This window comes from Acartia tonsa, chromosome 10 (assembly GCF_053477335.1).
Source record: "Acartia tonsa isolate MP-2025a chromosome 10, ASM5347733v1, whole genome shotgun sequence".
Taxonomy (NCBI): Eukaryota; Metazoa; Arthropoda; class Copepoda; order Calanoida; family Acartiidae; genus Acartia; species Acartia tonsa.
In genome coordinates this window covers 27,550,118-27,569,921 of record NC_137269.1, presented here as the reverse complement: position 1 = coordinate 27,569,921, position 19,804 = coordinate 27,550,118, and the positions used below count along the sequence as shown (strand labels likewise).

At 34.1% G+C, this 19,804-nt stretch overlaps 1 protein-coding gene across 3 annotated transcripts in view; it reads left to right on the top strand.

Annotated features, from left to right (window-relative positions):
* LOC145329762 (KICSTOR subunit 2-like) overlaps nucleotides 1–14,297 on the top strand; it is a 74,733-nt gene extending 60,436 nt beyond the window's left edge. Inside the window, exons 15-20 of one of the 3 annotated variants that reach the window (XR_013883081.1) lie at nucleotides 579–644; nucleotides 10,304–10,377; nucleotides 11,765–11,847; nucleotides 12,427–12,485; nucleotides 13,286–13,880; nucleotides 14,186–14,297. Coding sequence is in view for 2 of the 3 variants with exons in the window: in XM_080174143.1 (XP_080030269.1) it covers nucleotides 579–644; nucleotides 10,304–10,377; nucleotides 11,765–11,847; nucleotides 12,427–12,485; nucleotides 13,286–13,342 (339 nt within the window). In the remaining variant the exon portion in view is untranslated. Of the gene's footprint in view, nucleotides 1–578; nucleotides 645–10,303; nucleotides 10,378–11,764; nucleotides 11,848–12,426; nucleotides 12,486–13,285 lie in introns of all 3 variants that reach the window. The other 2 variants (XM_080174143.1, XM_080174144.1) reach the window with 2 other exon arrangements.
* Nucleotides 14,298–19,804: the final 5,507 nt, after the last annotated feature.

Genomic DNA, 19,804 nt, shown 5'->3' with positions numbered 1-19,804 from the left:
AAAAGAAACAATGGCGGCCAAACTGCCTTTTAGCAGGTTTTTGGCTATTTTTATATGATTGACATATTTCCCCATATCTTTGGTATTTTAGGTCCAATTTTAAAACTTTTTTGCATTAACAGTTTCAAAAAATTGTTTTCCATTGTTATGTGCATCTAGTATGCAACTTACTTTAACCGTCTTCATCATACAAAATAAAACAAGGTTTCGTGTTTATTTTCTCCAATAAATCTATTCTTGATTTTAATAAATACACTTTAAATCTACTTGTACGTATTCCCATCTACAATTTTTTGTGCTTCGCTACCTATGGATTTTGTCATCCTTGTTTATTTATCAAAGGGAGGTTTTCGACAAGTGGCTGATTGAGCACTGATATAAGAACGGTTTTTATTTCCTATGCATAATCCATGCGGAAGGCCTAAACCCTGTAGGGCTAATATAACCTAACCTTAACTAATAAACAATCGAAAATCTAACCCTTCCTTAATTTCAAGTAATATTGAATTAAGGAGGGGGGTTATCAGTGCTCTAGAGGGTACTTTGTGTGGTATCACCTATCTATTTATCTAATTTAGGTTGGTAAGAGTGAGACTACTTCTGTCACGGGACTAGATCTTTTTCCATGCATTTTTTACCATCCGGTGAGCACTTTTTAAAGGCAAAGCTTTTCTATAGTTAGGGTCGGTCCGACCGTCCGACCGATGGAACGGATTGCTTTTTACGTTAATTTAGGCATGTTAGAATTATCTTATCGATTTCAAACTTTGCATGGTGATTCCTGTAGTAGTTAGGTACGATTTAGAAAGCATAGCAAATCTATGATCGTAGCCAGAATGTCCTTACGTCCATTTTAAACATGATCTGATTTTTTAAATACTGATTCCTAGGACAACAAAGTACAATGTTATAAGCGAAGCATCTCTATGATAAAGTACTAAACACGTAAGTATGTCCTTGAACAATATCCTACATTTAAGCAGTTTTCAACAAATTTACTTATAATTTTGCTTCGACTGTTATTCATTTATATTCTGGTTATTCAGTTCTGACACTATACAAGTGTTTATGTTCGTTTGTCCTACTGTTTCAGAGCTTCGCTATTATGGATGTTGCCATCCTTGTTTATTAAAAAAGCAGGATGGGTGTCTATGATGGGTGTCTATGAGTGCTGATTATCTTTACAGTCCAGTCCCTAGGCATACTTTTTACTTCTGCGACCAATTAAAAAAAATATTTTAATGCTTTCTTGTTATTTGTATGGTTCCCATGACCTCTAAAACAGTGATCGCAAAAGTTTGTCAATGTGCCATTTTGTGTATTTGTGTGGTTTAGCTTTGTTTCTAGAGATTTTCAATTATTTCCTATCATATAAATACTAGTTCAGTGGCATGCAGTTGGGTTTGCCAGGAGGATTAAAAAATTTGACACTCTTAAACTAATATCGAGGTGGATGTTGTATGTATGTATACCCTTGTGAATGTAGAGTAATGGACACCTAGTAGCTACCTTTCTTTCTTTCCACCACTCGGTTCTGTTTGTCTTTTTTATTTGTTTATTTCAAATTTGGGATATCTTAGCTGTTTTTTATTAACATTTTGATTCTCACACTCTTAAATACATATATTCACAAAGTAGGTAGCTTTTTAAAATTGGTTACGTTATATTTTATCTGAAATAATTATATATTCTTTTTTTTATGGCCTATTTAAAAAACATTTTTACCTAGTAATTTTTCATCTTCTCAGAAGACGCGACGCCAATCGGTCTTCAGTGTACAAGTTTTATTCACTATTCCTATTAAACAAGAACAATTAATATGTCATCTATAAACATATTATATCCCTTAAGATCTCGGTAACCACTGAACCGATCGGATTCTACTCTTCAGGGTATATGCCAATTGGTCCTGTGGTGGTTTTAGGCTATTTTCTTGGGGGGTGGGACACCCCCAACCCCCCCAAAAACAAAAAAATCCCCCCCCCCGTTTTTTTTTTTTTTTTTTTTTTAGATTTCCTTGGTCCTTTTAAGAATTTCGCCAAATTTTTTTTTTGATCACCTCTTGGGGCACAGCCCCTAGAGGCTAGGGGCGAAGCCGCTAGTATATACATATAGTAGCGGAGCTTTTTGGGAAAACAAGAATATGACACTCGCTATTAACATCTTGACTAATCATCAGAGTAATCACATTTAATCAAAAAAAACTGGGCAATTCTATCGTGTCAAAATTTGGTATAAAAATGGCCCAAATTAAATATATTTATAATTGGAAAGCTGAACTTCCAATAGGTATGGAGTTGTGTTAATGTTACGCCTTTCGTAAAAATGAATGTTTGGTCAGGCGAGACTTCTAGAGTAGCTTTGTTCCCATTGAAAAAAACGACCTAAAAATCTGTTGTATAAACTGTTGTTTACCAGGGAAGGAGGAGACATTTGCTAGTAAAGAATACTGGTACCCAACGTTTTTTAAACACTCGTTGACTTATTAACTTTGGGTACTTTTGTAAAATCTTTTTTAGTTGGATTTAACCAGCATTGTCTGAACTTATCTTACTATCAAGAATTTTAATTTACATAAGGGGTAATTTTGCTTATCATCATTGGCGGATGTGCATAAATTTATTTTCAATTGTGGTATCCCTTGATATCCCTGAATGTTTACTGACTAGTGTACTATTCACATGTTAAGTAAATATTTGTAGGATACTTTTATCTTAGAGCAGCGCACATCCTCTTTAATTGAGCTGTTTTTCTGGATCTTTCCCGTTGTTTTATGTGCTGGTTTATTGATCGCCCTTTAAGATCATACCAACTAAACCGATCAGGGGTGTATATTTTGCACAAGATTTATTTTTTCCCCTGTTTAAAATTTTTATTTTTGTTTGGGGGGGGGGGGAGGGAAGGCTCTTAATAAGATTGAATGGATTAATAGTGTTCAATGTTTTCTTCTAATTTTAATCTGCATAATGGGTGATTTTGTTAATTATAATTGAGTTAGGGTTGGAGGAACATCAATTTATCTTTAATGTCAATGTCTTATCCATTAATATTCCTGCTATATATGGATATAGTCCTACTTGTTTTTTTACACATTAATTCCTAGAATACATCAGGGGTTTAGAGAAAGATAAATCCTTATAATAAAGTAACAGGATTTTTGTGTGTTTGTCTGTATGTTTGTACCTAAGAATCTCGCTAACCGCTGAACCGATCGGGTTCTCCTTAACAGGGTAGATTCTCATAGGTCTAAGGAAGGTTTATAACTATTTTGGGGGAGGGTACCCTCCCAAGAGAAATCACAATACAATAAAAAAAATTGAAATATTCCCGCCACATAGTGTCGCTAGCGTAGTGGCGCTGCGTAGTGACATAAATTTAACAGCTGATCGCAACATAGACAAATTATGACTCAAATTAGATATTTAAAAAAAAACATTTAAATGCCACTAGGGGCCTCTAGGGGCGTATCCTCTAGTCTTAGATACAAAAGTAACAGAATCTCTGTGTTGTCCGTCTGTACTGAATGATCTCGCTAAACGCTGAACTGATATGGTTCTCTTTTTCAATGTAGCTGCTCACAGATCTTGGGAAGGTATATAACTATTTCAGTGGAGGGTATCACCACCCCAGGAGAAATAATCCCCAGAACCCCCGCAACAACAAAAACTGTTTAAATTTTTCTTTTAAAACTAAAAATTAAAAATGAGAATAGGTAAACTTTCCTTAAAATGGGTTGGGGGTCGAATTAAACCCCACACCATATCAAGTGCCCCTAGAGGCCTATAGGGGGCGTAGCCGCTAGTTATATGTATAAAAAATAATGTTAAAGGGTTGCTAAACTTTCAAATGTGTACCATATTATTGCTAGCGTGTACCTGCAATGTTGGAAAGTGATTGGATGATTCTAACTTAAATTTATGATCAGAGTAGAAATATTAATTCTCCTACGATTTTAAGGGATCATTTAGAGAACCCAAGAGTGTCATCTGCTTGTAATGGGAAGTGATATTCTAACGCCCACTATAGAATATTTAGTCATTCAACACCCAACAGATAACCAACCCTTTGATTGCACAACTTCTGTCTGGCAGACCAGTGTTTCGGAGCCGGGAGCCGCTATATTTTGCTGGAGCCGCAGCCGTAATTTCGTTGAAAACGGCTCCGGCTCTGGACTAGATAAATAAAGAGATTTTTTTTATAAATTTTAATTTGGTAACTCTGTTTTGTCATGTGCAAATGCCCTTTTTAAGTTTTTCAAGTCCATTTTTATCAAACATTGAACTTTTAAAACCTTCAAAAGTCAAAAATAAAAAATATTTTTTTATGGGGAAAAAATATGTCGAGTTTTCTTGATTTTAGGTCGGAGCCGGAGCCGCATCAAAATTAAACGGCTCCGAAACACTGTAGCAGACCTAACTGAGCATATGGTAATTAGTTTTGCCTGTTTTCGGGTCAAGGTATTCTCTCTGCTCTTACTATTATAGTCACGTGCCAGACATAGCAGCATTTTTACGTCTCTAGTGTATGACGGTGTGTATTCCAGACTCTAACCCTGTATCTCCCCGACGGCATGTCTGTACGCTGTCATTTATGCTAAGCCTGCGGATCTTTGTAGAAATGGATTCGTACCATTGAGTCAATGTTTTTTTCTTCACATTTATATATCCATCTGAATGCAGATATTTTTAGTCAGATATATTTATACTATAGATTGTTAATGTAAATATTATTGAAATTATAAAATTTGAGGGCTTGGCGCTTATAACTTGATTTCATGGTTATGTAATATTTTATTATCGTTATCCTATTCTTATCTCCTAAGTTTTTACCCATGAAAAATTCATCTGATAATTTCTTAAGGTTTTAGACACCGATTATAATACAAAATAAGACCTTCTGTAGATAAAACAATTGGATCTACTGCAGTTCACGGTAAAATATTGCTGGTAAGCAATATTTCCACAAATCTATGAATTTAAAAGGCTGCTAGCTGCCAAACGGCTTAACGTACAGATCATGCCCGCACACTGTTTTAAGCGGCATGAGTAGGCCTACAAATAATCTGGAATAGCCATAAATAAATAATGCATAATTATTTTGCAGTGCAGAGAAATGCGCGAAAAATACCTATTTTAGGCGTTTTATCTTCAGTGAAGCTTTCCCTGTGCATAATTGTTCTTGGCTATTCCAGATTATTTGTAGGCATTCTTATGCCACTTAAAATGATGTGCGGGTATGATCTGTACGTTCAGTCGGTTGGCAGCTAGCAGCCTTTAAAATTCATAGATTTTTTTAAAAATGTTGCTTACCAGCAATACTTTACCGTGAACTGCAGTAGATCCAAATAATTTGTTAAGAAGTTTGGACGCTACATGAATGGCAACATCTATTAAGTAACAATGAATGAACAAACGAACAGAGTGGTTATAAATCAGATGTTCATGGCCATTAAATTATCAAAATTAAAGAAAATCACAAAACCTTTTCATATAAATATTTTGGGGTATAGTCCTTTCCACGACATCCCTCCATAAGGAGCAATTCTTTGTATTTTTAAAATGGCTTTTTATAGGTTATTTTAGGTTAGGTTAGGTTATATTGTGTTAGGTGATTGCCCCACAGGGTTAGGTGATTGGCCCCGCAGGGTTAGAGCCCCCCGCAGGGGCTAGAAATAGGAAAAAAGCTACTGTGAAAAATACGAAGAATCGCTCCTTATGGAGGGATGTCGTGGAAAGGACTATACCCATATTTTGTAGTCGGACCGACAACCAACGGTTCAAGTAAGTCATATAATAGATGAACAGTATCATGAGGAAGAAAATATATCTTGAAGTGGAGCTAAGATATTCTTATTTCCCCATAACATTTTGGTCTGACAGACGGACATATCAAAATAAAGAGTAGCTTTACTACTAAAAATATCGTGTAACCTATTTGTTACACATGCAAAATTTAATGTTTAATTATTCTTAGTAATAGTAAATAAGAAATAAATGTGTAGGTGTTTTTAAAAGCGAAGCTTTTCTTCAATTAGGGTCGGTATTAAAAGCGAAGCTTTTCTATAATTAGGGTCGGTACGTCCGTAACGGATAGCTTTTTTCGTTAATTTAGGCATGTTAGAATTGTCCTATCGATTTTAAATTTTGCATGGTGATTCCATTATTAGTTAGGTACGATTTAGAAAGCGTAGCCAAAATGTCCGTACGTCCATTTAAATATGTTGATTTTTTTACTTTTTTAACAACAAAGGGAGAGGTCATTTTCTAGTAAATCCCGTAAAGGTGTGTGTTATAAGGCCTAAAAATAGTAGCAGAACGATAAGGTGCTCTAGATATATGTATTCCCTATTGAATAGAACAATAGGGAAATTTTTTTCTTTTTTTTGATAACCGTACCTGGATTATCTAAAAAAAATACGAAATTTCTATCAAACGCTTTGTTTGGCTCAAACTGACAAAAATTAAAAAAAAATATAATTATAATAATAATGTTTTCTATAGGTACAAGGTAAAGGTTAAGAACAATCTATACCATTAAACAAAGGAAGAAGTCATTCTTTACAGGTTGATTTATTATAATTATATTTTTTTTTATTTGTGTCAGTTTGAGCCAAACAAAGCGTTTGATAGAAATTTCAGATATTCCAGGCACGGTTATCAAAAAAAAAAAAAAAAAATTTCTTCCCTATTGTTCTATTCAATAGGAAATACAAATATATAGAGCACCTTATCGTTCTACTACTATTTTTAGGCCTTATAACACACACCTTTACGGGATTTACTAGAAAATGACCTCTCCCTTTTTATGTTATCTAATCCGATTTATCTGATTTTTGGTATATTGATTCCTGGGACAACAAAGTATAATGTAATCAGCGAATCAACTCTACAATCAAGTCCTAAAAATGTTAGTATGTCCATAAACATTATCCTGAATCAAGCAGTTTTTCAACAAATTTACTTACAATTTTACTTTGACTCTTATCTATAATACAAAGTAGCTTGATGTCTGTCCGTCTGACCGTCTGTCCGTCTGTCTGTCCGTCTGAAGCTTAAGATCTCAGTAACCGCTGAACCGATTGGGCTCTACTCTTCAGGGATTATACCTACTGGTCCTGTGATGGTTTTAAGCTAATTTCCTGGGGGGTGGGACACCCCCAACCCCCCCCAAAAACTAAAAAAACCACCCCCCCCCAAAATTTTTTTTTACATTTTTTTGTAAAATCTCAGTTACTGCTGAACAAATTGGGCTCTACTCTTCTGGGAATATACCTACTGGTCCTCTGGTGGTTTTAGGCTATTTTCTAGGAGGGTGGGACACCCCAACCCCCCTAAAAATAAAAAAATCCCTATTTCCAAATTTTTTATTTTTTTTTTCATTTTTGTAAATTACAAAAACCAGTAATTAGGTTGGTGGAACCCCCCCCCCAAAAAAAAAAAAAATTTCACCAAAGAATTTTTTTGGGCTTTTTGTAACTTTTAAAAATTGACATCTTTAAAAAGTTGTTGCAATTATAGGTATTAAATAAAATTTACAGAGGAGAGTTTTCAATTTTTGTGTATATGTGGTCCAATCAGTGGGACTATCAGAGCTTGCGCTGCATACAGGGTACTCGCTTATGCTCACCCCGTACGAGATATACGGTGAACAACCTGGGTTTAATTTTTACGAATTGAAATTTTTGTGCATACGGCACACAACCTGGGTTTAATTTTACCAAAGAGTAATTCGGCAAAGAATAACTTTTATGAAAATATAACTAAAAAATTATTCTGGAGGGTTGAGTTTCCATTACCTCATGGGGCGAAGCCCCTAGAGGCTAGGGGCGAAGCCACTAGTACATTTATATTATGATTATTCAGTTCTGACACTCTACAAGTGTTAATGTCCGTTTGTCCTACCGTTTCAAGGCTTCGCTTTTATGGATGTTGTCATCCTTGTTTTTCTTAAAATGCGCATTTGTTTTCTGGGGCAAGGCAGAATTATTTATAAAATCTTTTCAATAGTACAATAAAACATTTTTCTATTAAACTTGTATGAGATTTACTCTTTGGGTATAGTTGAAAGGCGGGGTATAGTCCCTCTCGTGACACGCCTCTTAAGGGACGTTTCGTCGAATTTTCACATTAGCTTTTGATTGAATATTTTAGGTTAGATTAGATTAAGTTGTGTTTGGTGATTGCCCCGTAGGGTTAGAGCCCTCCGCAGGGGCTAGAAATATGGGAAAAGCTACTGTGAAAATACGACAAAACGCCCTTTAAGAGGTGTTGCCAAAAAAGGGACTATACCCGAAAGGGGTTTTGTTTGGATAGGCTCTTCACTCTTCAAACTTTGATCTAGAAAAATAAAGTTTGTTATTAATAGCGAAGCTTTTCTACATTTAGACATGGTAAAATCATCTTATATTTCACAAACATTACATTTAAACTCCTGTAACGATATGGTACACTATAGGAAGCTAAGCAATTCTAAAATTATTACCAATCATTTTGAATCTATGACTATTTACAACATAAAATACAATAAGGAATAATGTTATATGCATGCATAGCGTCTCTAATATAACTTTAAACATTTCAATGAGTAATCCAGTTATCATATTCGTTGGTTTAAAAACTTTGGGTGCTTTTATTGGTTGGTCCTAAACTAGCAGTGTCTAAGCTTTTAAACCAATAATTTAAGTGTATAACAGGCGTAATTTTGTTTATTACAATTAGGGGTATTCATTATGGCCATTGTCTTATCCTTTACGATTGCTTTTTATAACAATCGTTTTAAAATAAAAAAGAAAGTTTTTCGTGGCCTCAATGTTACGAAACCCTAAATATTATTAAGTGAATGATAATAAGTTATAAAACATGTCATTAGCTTTATTTACAATAGTTCTATCACAACATCTAGACTTCTAATCTTATATTCAAGGGATAAGAAAATAAACGATAAAAATTTAAGGGTTATTAAGGTTGAAATAATTAAATAAAAGAAAAGATAAGATAAAATAGAATAAAAGAAATAAAGCTTTTCCCTATAAAATAAAGTGGTAAGGTTTTTTTGTCTGAAGCTTAATAGCCATTGAACTGATTGGGTTCTCTATTTTGGGTAAGCTTCGCGTATTTAATTTTCAGAATTAAGTCTTGGGATGGTTTTAGGCTTTTTTTCTTGCACCTGCGAATACAGAACCCTGTAGCTATGAGCCTCTATAACATTATAAACACTGGTTTGGTGTTAAAGAAAAGACGATTTATGTGTTATATTGTTGTTGTTTTGTATGAAATGTTGTAATTCATAAAAAATATAAATAAACACATGCCCTTGAATTTGAATAATAATTATAAAAATTGAAATAACAAAGCTAACAAATATCTCTACAAAATTTACATGATTTTTAAAATAATATCCTTTTTTCACTAATTAAAAAAATCAATGATTTCTCGTCATATGTATGGCCCTTAGGACCTTTAAAACAGCAGTTTCTGTTCGTTTGTGTGTGTCCATGCGTAAAACACATTTTTTCCAGGCTACAATTTGAAATTACCCAGGTTACCAGGGGCGTCCAAGCTTTTTATTTTGGGGGGGGTAAAAATTTTTTATGGGGGGGGGTAATTTGTGTTTGGGGGGGTAAAATGGCGCGCGAAGCGCGCCGCAAATTTTTTTTATCCCCCCAAAAATTTTTACCCCGGGGGTAAAATTTGCTAATTACCCCCCCTGAAATCTGTTGGCAGGGGTAAATTTAGTTTACCCCCGGGGTAAAATTTTTTTTATTAGAGATTTTTTATTTTGAGGGGGGTATTTACCCCCCCAAAATTGTTTGGGGGGGGTGAATACCCCCTCCTAAATGGTTAGGGGTGCCTACGGCACCCCCAGGGTAGGGGTAAATTTTGAATGGGGGGGGGGGGGGTAAAATGAAAAAAATTTTGGGGGTAATCGCCCCATTACCCCCCCCCCCTCCTTGGACGCCTATGCAGGTTAACTTTAGAGACACACTTCTTTCAGTTTGGCTTTGGATTTTTTATTTATCAGCTAGGTATAAAATATAGAAAATGACTTCCATTCATCTTATGTAGTTATAGAATGTATATTTTCCAAAAAAGTAAGATGTTTGTTTGTCTATACCTTTACAGGATATGAAATTTTGCATGCCATTTTCCATCAGATTTTCAATTTTTGGCCAGAAAATAGCAAATAATTTCCAGTTATCCTTTGCGGTAATGGATGTCTGTCTGCCAAAGAAGTAAGTTGTATGTGTGTCTGTCTGTTCATATTAAATTTCATGAATTAATTTAAAACATTTTTTATATTTTAGGCCGACCCAAGCCACCATTGGCCAAATATTGTAATGATTATTTCAAATAAAGAAGATGAGTTGGATCAAGACAGGTATCTATTTATCAATGGATAATACAGGGTGGGGCAAATAAGACCGGACAAACTTTAAACGGCCATAGCGCCAAAACTACTTGACCGATCAAAACGTTTAAACCCACTATAAAAAGCTTAGGTAATGACCTTTTAGCACAAAAAAATCTTTAGACGAAGATGGGCTCGTACTCCGAGCTGGCCGCGCTTATGTTCAACAAGGCAGATTCGAAATGCGCCGGTGGAATAATCTGGATTCTCGACTAGGGCCCACTAAATCGGATCTCAGCCCATTTGTAGATGAGGTAGAATTATGCAACTTGCTGGGGATACTGTTAAATACATACGTAAGACACTAGAAAAGACTAGAGCTTTCTATCTAAAGTGGCTTGGCTGTAGTACTCCGGCAAAGTGAAACGTTGCAGATTTAAAGATGTCAAAAATTGTGTGAAATCGTGAAAATTTCTCGGTTTTCGACGTTAGAGACCCATATGGAACTTAAAAACTCATTTTAGACTATGAATTCTGCTGACAACCCTAGCTGAATCTTCATGCCATTTCCAAAAAGGTATATAACGTCGTTCCAGCTCAACTGTGGTCCAAATAAGAGCCTCCGTGTCAAAGGGTAGCGTTAAAGTTGGGTGAATTTGGATCCTGCGGTTACTCACGTTCCTAAGGAAATGGGGCCTCCCAGCAGCCCGATCTTAATTCAATGGACTTTTAGGCCTAGGGCTACTTTGAAGCATGCACCAATAGACGTGCCTATACAACAATGACCTCCCTCATTACCACCATCAAGGAGAAATTCGCCAGCTTGGACAGGGACATGGTGACCAGGGCCTGTAGGCGGTTCAGGGGGCGGGTGAAGGGGGTGATTGAGGCTGGCGGCGATTTTATTGAATAATCTAATAGTCATATACCTATTTTGCTTGCCAGTTTTTAAAATTCAATAAAATCTTTAAAATTGACGATTTTATGTTAATTTGTTTAGAAGTTAGAATTTGTCCGGTCTTATTTGCCCCACCCTGTATATATTGTAATTTGGATATAACACCACATTTTAAAGATCTAATAAAGTGAAACTCGCAGCGGGATAGAATAACAAAACCCCTCATCCACCCAAGGACGTCCATTTTACCTCCCAACCTTCAAAAAATCCCTACCCCCAAATAAAAAAGATTGGACGCCCCTGCATCCACCCCCTTTACCCGATTCCATAGCAACCTAAAGTGACGACAGTTTTAACCCACGTAATTACATATCCATTTATTTATTGATCTGTCTATATACTTATCAACCTATTTATTTTACTGCTTCATCTATTAATCTATCTATTGAACTACCTATTTTAATCTATATTGAATCACCTATTTAATCTATCTATCTATTTATGAATCTGTCTATCTAGGAATATATGTTTCTATGATGGCGGAATGTCTGGAGGAGGATTCACATATTTCATTCATCTGGTTGAACCTAGATTTTATATTGGTAAGAAATTGTGGCGTTATCCTCTTAGAAATTTTTTTTTCAATTTTGAAAATTTGAGTACCCCCCGACAACGACGAACAACTATTTTAGGTTAGGTTAGGTTTTAGGCTAGGGAGCCGAGCGCTGCGGCTAGGCAGGCAAGGGGGGCCGAGCGCTGCGGCTAGGCAGGCAAGGGGGCCGAGCGCTGCGGCTAGGCAGGCTAGGGAGCCGAGCGCTGCGGCCAGAGTTCATAGTTCGTTGTCGGGGGGGGGGGGGGGGAAGGGTTCTACTCAAATTTTCAAAATTGAAAAAAAAAAATTCTAAGAGGATAATACCGAAATTGTTTAGTGACTTCAGCGTATCTGCTTCAGTAGAACCCATTACTGAGATATGAAAATTCTATTCTTAAGGTGCCAATATAATATAGTTTTTGTATCATATTATAGACAGTTTTTCAGCGGATGTAAAATTAAAATTATAGGATTAATTCTAAGTTTTTTTTCTTGTAAATTGTTTCTATTTATATCCATATATGATACATCATCGTTCAGTATTAAAGCCAAACTAGAAATTTTAATTGATGATCTTTTATTTTTTCAGTAATATTCTTTGAGGGTCGAAGAACAGAGAAAGATTCTGCAATTCAACAATTTATTCAGGTTTTGTATTTTTAGCAATATTTACTATTGATACATATCAGTATTATCATTATATAATCCTTATAATAAAGTAACAGAATCTTAGTCTGTCTGTCCGAAGGATTTCGCTATCCGCTGAATCGATATAGTTCTCCTTTACAATGTATCGTCTCAGAGGTCCTGGGTAGATTTATAACTATTTTTGGGGAGGTTACCACAACCCTCCCAAGAGAAATCGCCAAATAACAAAAAATATAACTAGCGCCATCTACCGTTTTGACCATTTTGGTAAACAGCTAAATGATTTTAACATACATTTAAAAGGAAACATTTCACGTTCCTCTAGAGGCCTCTAGGATCGTAGCCGCTAAAAGCTTAACTATATCTGTCGTCAATTTAGCGAACCCAGTATTTATTTTTATCTTATCATATGTATTTGTAAAACATACGAATTAAAGAATTTTTTGAAGTTCTTATAAGAATTGAGTAAAGTTTCCAATATGAACAACTTTTAAAAAAATATGGGGAAAAATTGTATTCTAAATCCTATTGTCATTTAAATAGTCAAAGAATTAAATATAAAATATAAAGTAGTGAGGTTCTTGTCTGAAGCTAAAAATCTCGGAAATTGCAGAATTTTTGTACTTTTTAGGGTAGCTTCAAAATTGTCTTTCGGTTGGTTATGTCTATTTTTCCCTTCCCGGCCCTTCAATTTCGGTTAGGTGGTGATGAACTTGTAGGTATTTAAATAGTTATTTTATATAGTTTAACAAATTAATGATGATTTGTTTTATTTATGCAATGATTAAAAATATTTTTAGGAGACATGTCAAACGCTACGATTGTCCAAAATCTTCCAGAGTTTGAAATCAAGTTGAAATACTATACATACATCGATCTGGTTACTTCTGGTTTACTATATATTTTAGCTTCTTACTTTTTTAGTTATCAAGCTACTCTATAATTCACTTTGTATATCTGTCCTTTAGTCTGTAAGATGGTTGAAATGTGATTTCTCGGCTGCTATTCAAGAGAGACAGCTGGTTTTTTGTAAAGATTACCTTTACCAAATAATATACGTACAGTAAATGGATTTCTTCGGTAATATTAGTTTACTTTGCCAGTCCTTAAAAAATCGTTTATGCATTAAAAGTATTCCTTAGATAAAAGTAACAGGATGTCTCAATTTACGTTCCGAAAAATACAGTGAATCTTCCCAGGATAGGTTTATTACTGTTTGGGATGGAAGGTTCCACTCCCCCCCCCCCCTCCCCTAGATAAGTTTAATATAATTTGGGCTCTATTTTGTAATTATGTCTTTTTTGCATTAGTTCCAAATGAGCTTCTTATGAATGCGGTCATCCTTGTTTACAATGTGATTAGGTATATTACTGATTAAGATGTTTCTAGAGAGGGGTGATTAGTATAGAGATCTTGTAAACCAATGACACTTAAATCTCATAGAAAGTAAAAATTTCATCAAGTAGCATATTATGGGGGAGGGAAAAGCCATTGGAATGTAAATTATACCGGTACCCAAAGTTTAATAAACACAGTCTCTCATACATAATAAAATCTTTGGATACTTTGATTAAATCTTGGATTGTTGATCCAAATTTGTTTAATAATTGAGAATTTATCGTCCATTGTCTTATCCCTTCTAGAATTTTTCATTGTTAAGTTTTTCTTATGCTAGAATTCTAAATTAATTACCTCTCTAGTTTAAATTTTTAAAATAAAAAGATTATAATTTGCATTTAAATTCCAATAATTTTGTACATTTCTATAAATAACTTGTTACATATTATTATAAATCAACAAAAAAGATTAAAAGTTTTATCTCTTTTATTATTGAAGCTAAGCTACGTTATAACGTTTTAGTTTGTTTGTTCATATAATGCCGTACTTTCCAACAAATGTGTGTGTGTTTAAATGATTTATTCATCTTTTGGAATAAAACATACATGATAAAAATACAAACAATTTTAATTGAAAGGAACACATCATACATGTAAATAAAAAACATTATCATTTCAGAGAATAATATAAATAATAAGCTAACTACATATGATAGAGTTAAAATTCGTTATAAATGAGTTATTGTCATAAGACATTTTGATCCTCCTTGGATCAAAGGTGAGATAGGGCACTATGGGCCGCAATGTTGCCATAAATAGGGCAGTCTCAGTATTTCTTTGGTTAAATACTGGAAAATAATGATATGCCTATGTTATTCCCCATACTAACATAGTTTATGCATATATAATAAAAATTATAATAATGATAATCAGCATGATAATAGGTAATATAGATTTGTAGTTGAATATATTGATGTTATTCTTCTTTCAGATATGTTCTTTAGATTGATGTGATGAAAATTCCATGGAAAGAATGATGAATAAAACCGTCAGCTTTGCTATTGAGGATATTTACGTATTAATAATCATACAATATATGAGTAATTTATTTTTTATATAATCGTATTATAGACAGCTTTACGCCTTCGGCCCCTCGGATCTAACAAAACTAATCGGTTTCGAAGCCATACTGGAAAATAACAATCGTTCCTTGCACTAGTATGATGTATGTGTATGTCTTTGCAAATTTTACGCACATTTTTAATCTGTTTTTAGCTCTCAAGTGTTTGGAAAGGACAAAAGCTAAAAGTAAATCTAGACTATATAATAACACGTCCAAACTCTATTGTTTATAGACAGAACATATTAATTTATTCAATTTCAGCATAATAAAAGAATCCTTAAATAAACTTAAATCCAATAAAGACTGAACAAGAATGACACATTGAATTGTAGCTTAACTAAAATGATAGAATACTCTGTTGTAACCTACTATATGTATATTCACTAAATTTTCTGCCATGCAGTTTTCACATAAACAAGGCTTAAAGCGATAAATAGGCAGGTTATTTCATATTGCATTTTAAACATAAAGTAAATTTTTAACAAAATTCTGATGCAAATTGTATGTAAGTTAGACTAAGTAAATGTTGAGGAGTCCTGCTACGATATTACGAAAAGGATAAAACACAAAGTAGCTTGAAATCTGTCCGTCCGTCCGCCTGTCCCTTAAGATCTCGGTAACCACTGAACCGATTTGATTTTACTCTTCAGGGAATATATCTACTGGTCCTGTAGTGGTTTCTAGCTATTTTCCTGGGGGGTGGTTAACCCCCAACCCCCCGAAAAAAAAATGTCCCCAATTTTTTTTAGGCAGGTAATTAAAACTTTTGTGGTTGCACCACCACAGGCAATTATTTTTTTTATTTTTAAATTACCTCTTGGGGGGGGGGGAGCCCCTAGAGGCTAGGAGCGAAGCCGCTAGTATATTATAATTAATTAGGAACACCTTTTTATGTAGAACATTTTTTTTTAAATTACGTCAAATGCAAGATGCTTGAAATTGACAAACTAAACCCGGGTCTATGATATTACGTAACACATCCGCTCACTGTTGGTTAGGTCATGGGTTTTAATCTCAGCCCTACACTAAGTTATAGCTGAAGACTATAAAAGCTAGTGGAATGCCTTGGCCCAAAACAGGCATGACTTATGACCATACACTGTAATGAATCATCGTGTAATTAAAGTGCTTGTTGTCGTTCGCAGGACGTTAAACCGCGTAATCTTGCACTTCTTTTAGCAAGATTTTGTTCCAAAAAACACTAATATAATATATATCTCATTATCTAGAGATTATCTTATGGACAACAAAATTTAACAACTGCTCCGAGTGAGTTGTAGAGAAGCTTTGCTTCCGTAAAGGCTTTTATTAGGTCAACTGAATTTTAGTTGCCGATTGTGTACATAGTTTCGTCGGTGTTTCCTCATCCTATCTCAATATTTACTACTAGCTAAAAAAAACTTCAAACTTCAAATTTGAATTTTTTTTTTGGAAGTTTAAAGATTTTTTAGCTAGTAGTAAATAGTGAGATAGGACGAGGAAACTGTGTACACAATTGCCAACTCAAATTAAGCCGACCTTTTATCAGTAACTTGGTGTGTATTCATTTCCGCGTATTATCACATCAGCAGGGTGTTGTTTCTTCATCTTCTATAATACAAAGTAGAACGATGTCTGTCTGTCCGTCCGTCTGTCTGTCTGTCCCTTAAGATCTCGGTAACTACTGAACCGATCGGATTCTACTCTTCAGGGTATATACCTATTGGTCCTGTGGTGGTTTTAAGCTATTTTCTTGGGGGGTGGGACACCCCCAACCCCCCCAAAAACAAAAAAATCCCCCCCCCCATTTTTTTTTTTTTTTTTTTTTTTTTATTTGCTGAAGATTTCCTAGGTCCTTTGTTAAAAAATATTTTTTATTCCAGCATTTATTTTGAATGAAAGAATAGCAACATTCTCTCACTAAAAACAATAAATATTAATTTTTTTTATCACCTCTTGGGGCAAAGCCCCTAGAGGCTAGGGGCGAAGCCGCTAGTAATATTTATAATACAGCAAAGAACAATTTTTGTTTGCCTCTTCAAATGAAGCTTAAGATCTCGCTGACAGCTTGCCCGACCAGGCTTTGCTCTGTAGGAAATATAGTAACTGGTTTTAGGCTATTTTCTATGGGGAGAGGTGTGCGGAAATTAAAGAACCCCCTTCAACTAATTACCTCGCCACCTTTCTCGTATGGGAAAACCCTGCTATAAAAACATTTCTCTTGTACATTTCTAAAAATAGATAGGGAAGGAGGGAACACTAGACTGTAAATTATTCTAGTACCCAAAGTTTTATAAACACTATCTTTCATTTCAGGCTTAAAATATTATGGTACTTGATTGGGTTATACAAATCTTTAGTGTTTAAACTTTTCCATTTAATAATTGTGTTTATCATAATGAGGAAGGTTCAATGTATATGAATTTATCGTCCATTGTCTTATCCCTTAAGGACCCTGAAAAATAAATAAGTACAAGGAATAGAAATAGGAGAGAAGAACTATAGTGTAAACCCCTTTTTCGTAAATCCGACAAAGGAACTCCTCCAGCTGACAAAAAACTTTAAAATATATAATTTCTAGAAAGCTAACTTTATATTAAGGAATTCAACAATTCATAGCTAACTTATTAAAGGATTTGTAATATGCTTTACACTATACTAGAAAATAAATTTTAACACGATATAATTTATGTGAGAAAAGCTTTATCTTAAGAAATGCGACTATTTACAGCTGACTCTTTATATGAACAAAATGAAAAAAAATATGCCCTTTCTTCTTACACATGTGTGTACACAGTACAACGCTAGGTCCTGTTGAAAACGTAACGAACGTACTGTTGTATTGCTATTTGTTGTTATTTTATTTTTATATAATTTATTTCGAGGTAAACATCAAACTAATTATAAATTTATGTATTTTAAATGTTTATAATAGATACGAATTACGAATTAAAGATTATAAATCATGTACATTTGAAGTCCAAGATATTATTTTTTTGTTTTAATAGAAACTCAAGAAAAAAATATAATTTTATTAACTTAAATTCATAAAGGGATTTTTATTATTTTACAACGATTGCAATAGATGAAGCATATTAATTATTAATGCACAGATAAAACATAGATGTGAAACAACAATGTGAAGGCAGTACTTCATGTGATGGACTTGATTCGAGTAAAAGTTGAAAGAACAGCTCTAGTTAACTCTAATGAAAAAAACCAGAAAACTTCAGTTTAATTCAACCAATGAGATTTCATGTATGCTCCGATGCGATTCATTTATTGGCTCAATCAGACATTACCTCTCTTTCTTAGTACCTTTATTGTACAAGGTATAATTTGTTATCAGTAGAAATTAATAAAACTATATTTCATCCCAGCTAAGTTGGAAGGTAGGGACGGTATGTAAAACTATGGCCCTATTCATGGAGGAAGGGAGGGGATAATGGATCAAATATTCAATATTTTAGGGTTTCAAACCTTGGGGACCAGCTTAACGTGTTCGTGAAGGATTTAGACTGAATTTGGGGACTAGCGCAACGTTTGCCGCGGATTTTGTTATGAATGAAACAATTAACACAAGTTCTATCAAATGGATCAAATATTCAATATTTTAGGGTTTCAAACCTTGGGGACCAGCTTAACGTGTTCGTGAAGGATTTAGACTGAATTTGGGGACTAGTGCAATGTTTGCTGCGGATTTTGTTATGAATGAAACAATTAACCCAAATTCTAGCAGACAAAAAATTTTATTATATAAAATTATTTAGGCTGGTTCTAACAGATATTTTGTGATATTTGTTTAATAAACAATCAAAAACCCTCTTGAATTTTGGTGGTAGAAAATAATATTTAGGGAGGGGATGAAAACTCTAAAATTTAATTAATTGCCCATTGTCCCCTCCCTGAGCCCTATGCCAGTCCTAAAGCAATAAATGAATTACCCTAGATGGTAATCAGACTTAAAGAATTATTCTAGCAGACCAAGGTTCAATCCCAAAAAAAAGTTGTGAATCTTTGGACAATATAATTTCCCAAAGAAAAACTTTATCCTTAGAAAGAAAAATATCCCTTTTCTCATTGTGATATATAAATATTCTAACCAATTATTTGGTTGGATTATTCCTACATTGATTTAATATTGGACTAATCATGGTATTGAATTTTATAAGATAACTATTTTGTTATGGGTGATTTCCAGGGAGTAAGGAAGGGGACAATGGGCAATTAATTCAATTTAAGAGTTTTCGCTGAAAAGCAATGAAAACCAGATTTATCCAAAAAATTGACCAAAATTGTAAGGGGATCAAGGTAATATAATTTAGAACAAAATTAGTTCTAAGAAAAAAATCATTCACTTGAAAATTAAATTACCAATACATCACAATGTAGTAAACATTCTGTAATTAATCACTAGAAAAATCATGTTTAGAACTTCGTCAACCCTTCTCATATATTTTTAACTGCAACCTAAATTCAAGGGGTTCTTAGACTGTGTATACATAAATATCACAGTAGAGTTTCTATATTTGAAATGACATTTTCTTGAGAAAAATATTTGTTAAAACCAGTCATCTTTTCTGTCTACTATATTCAAACTAACTCAGCTAGTTAGCGGGGCATTGATGCGCTAGTACACAAAGTCAGTCAGAACCTACTGAATTCGTGCACATTCCCTTTAAGCCAGTACTCAAAGTCGGAGACTCTCAAAAATTGTATATTCGATCCATTGTCCCCTCCCTTACTCCCTGGTGATTTCTCTCGGGAGAGTTGAAGCACTCTCTTCGATAATATTTAAAAAAAAATACTTTTCTTAACCTGTAAGAGGCTTTACTGTAATACAGACATCCTGTTACTTTATATAATTTCCTACAGTAAAT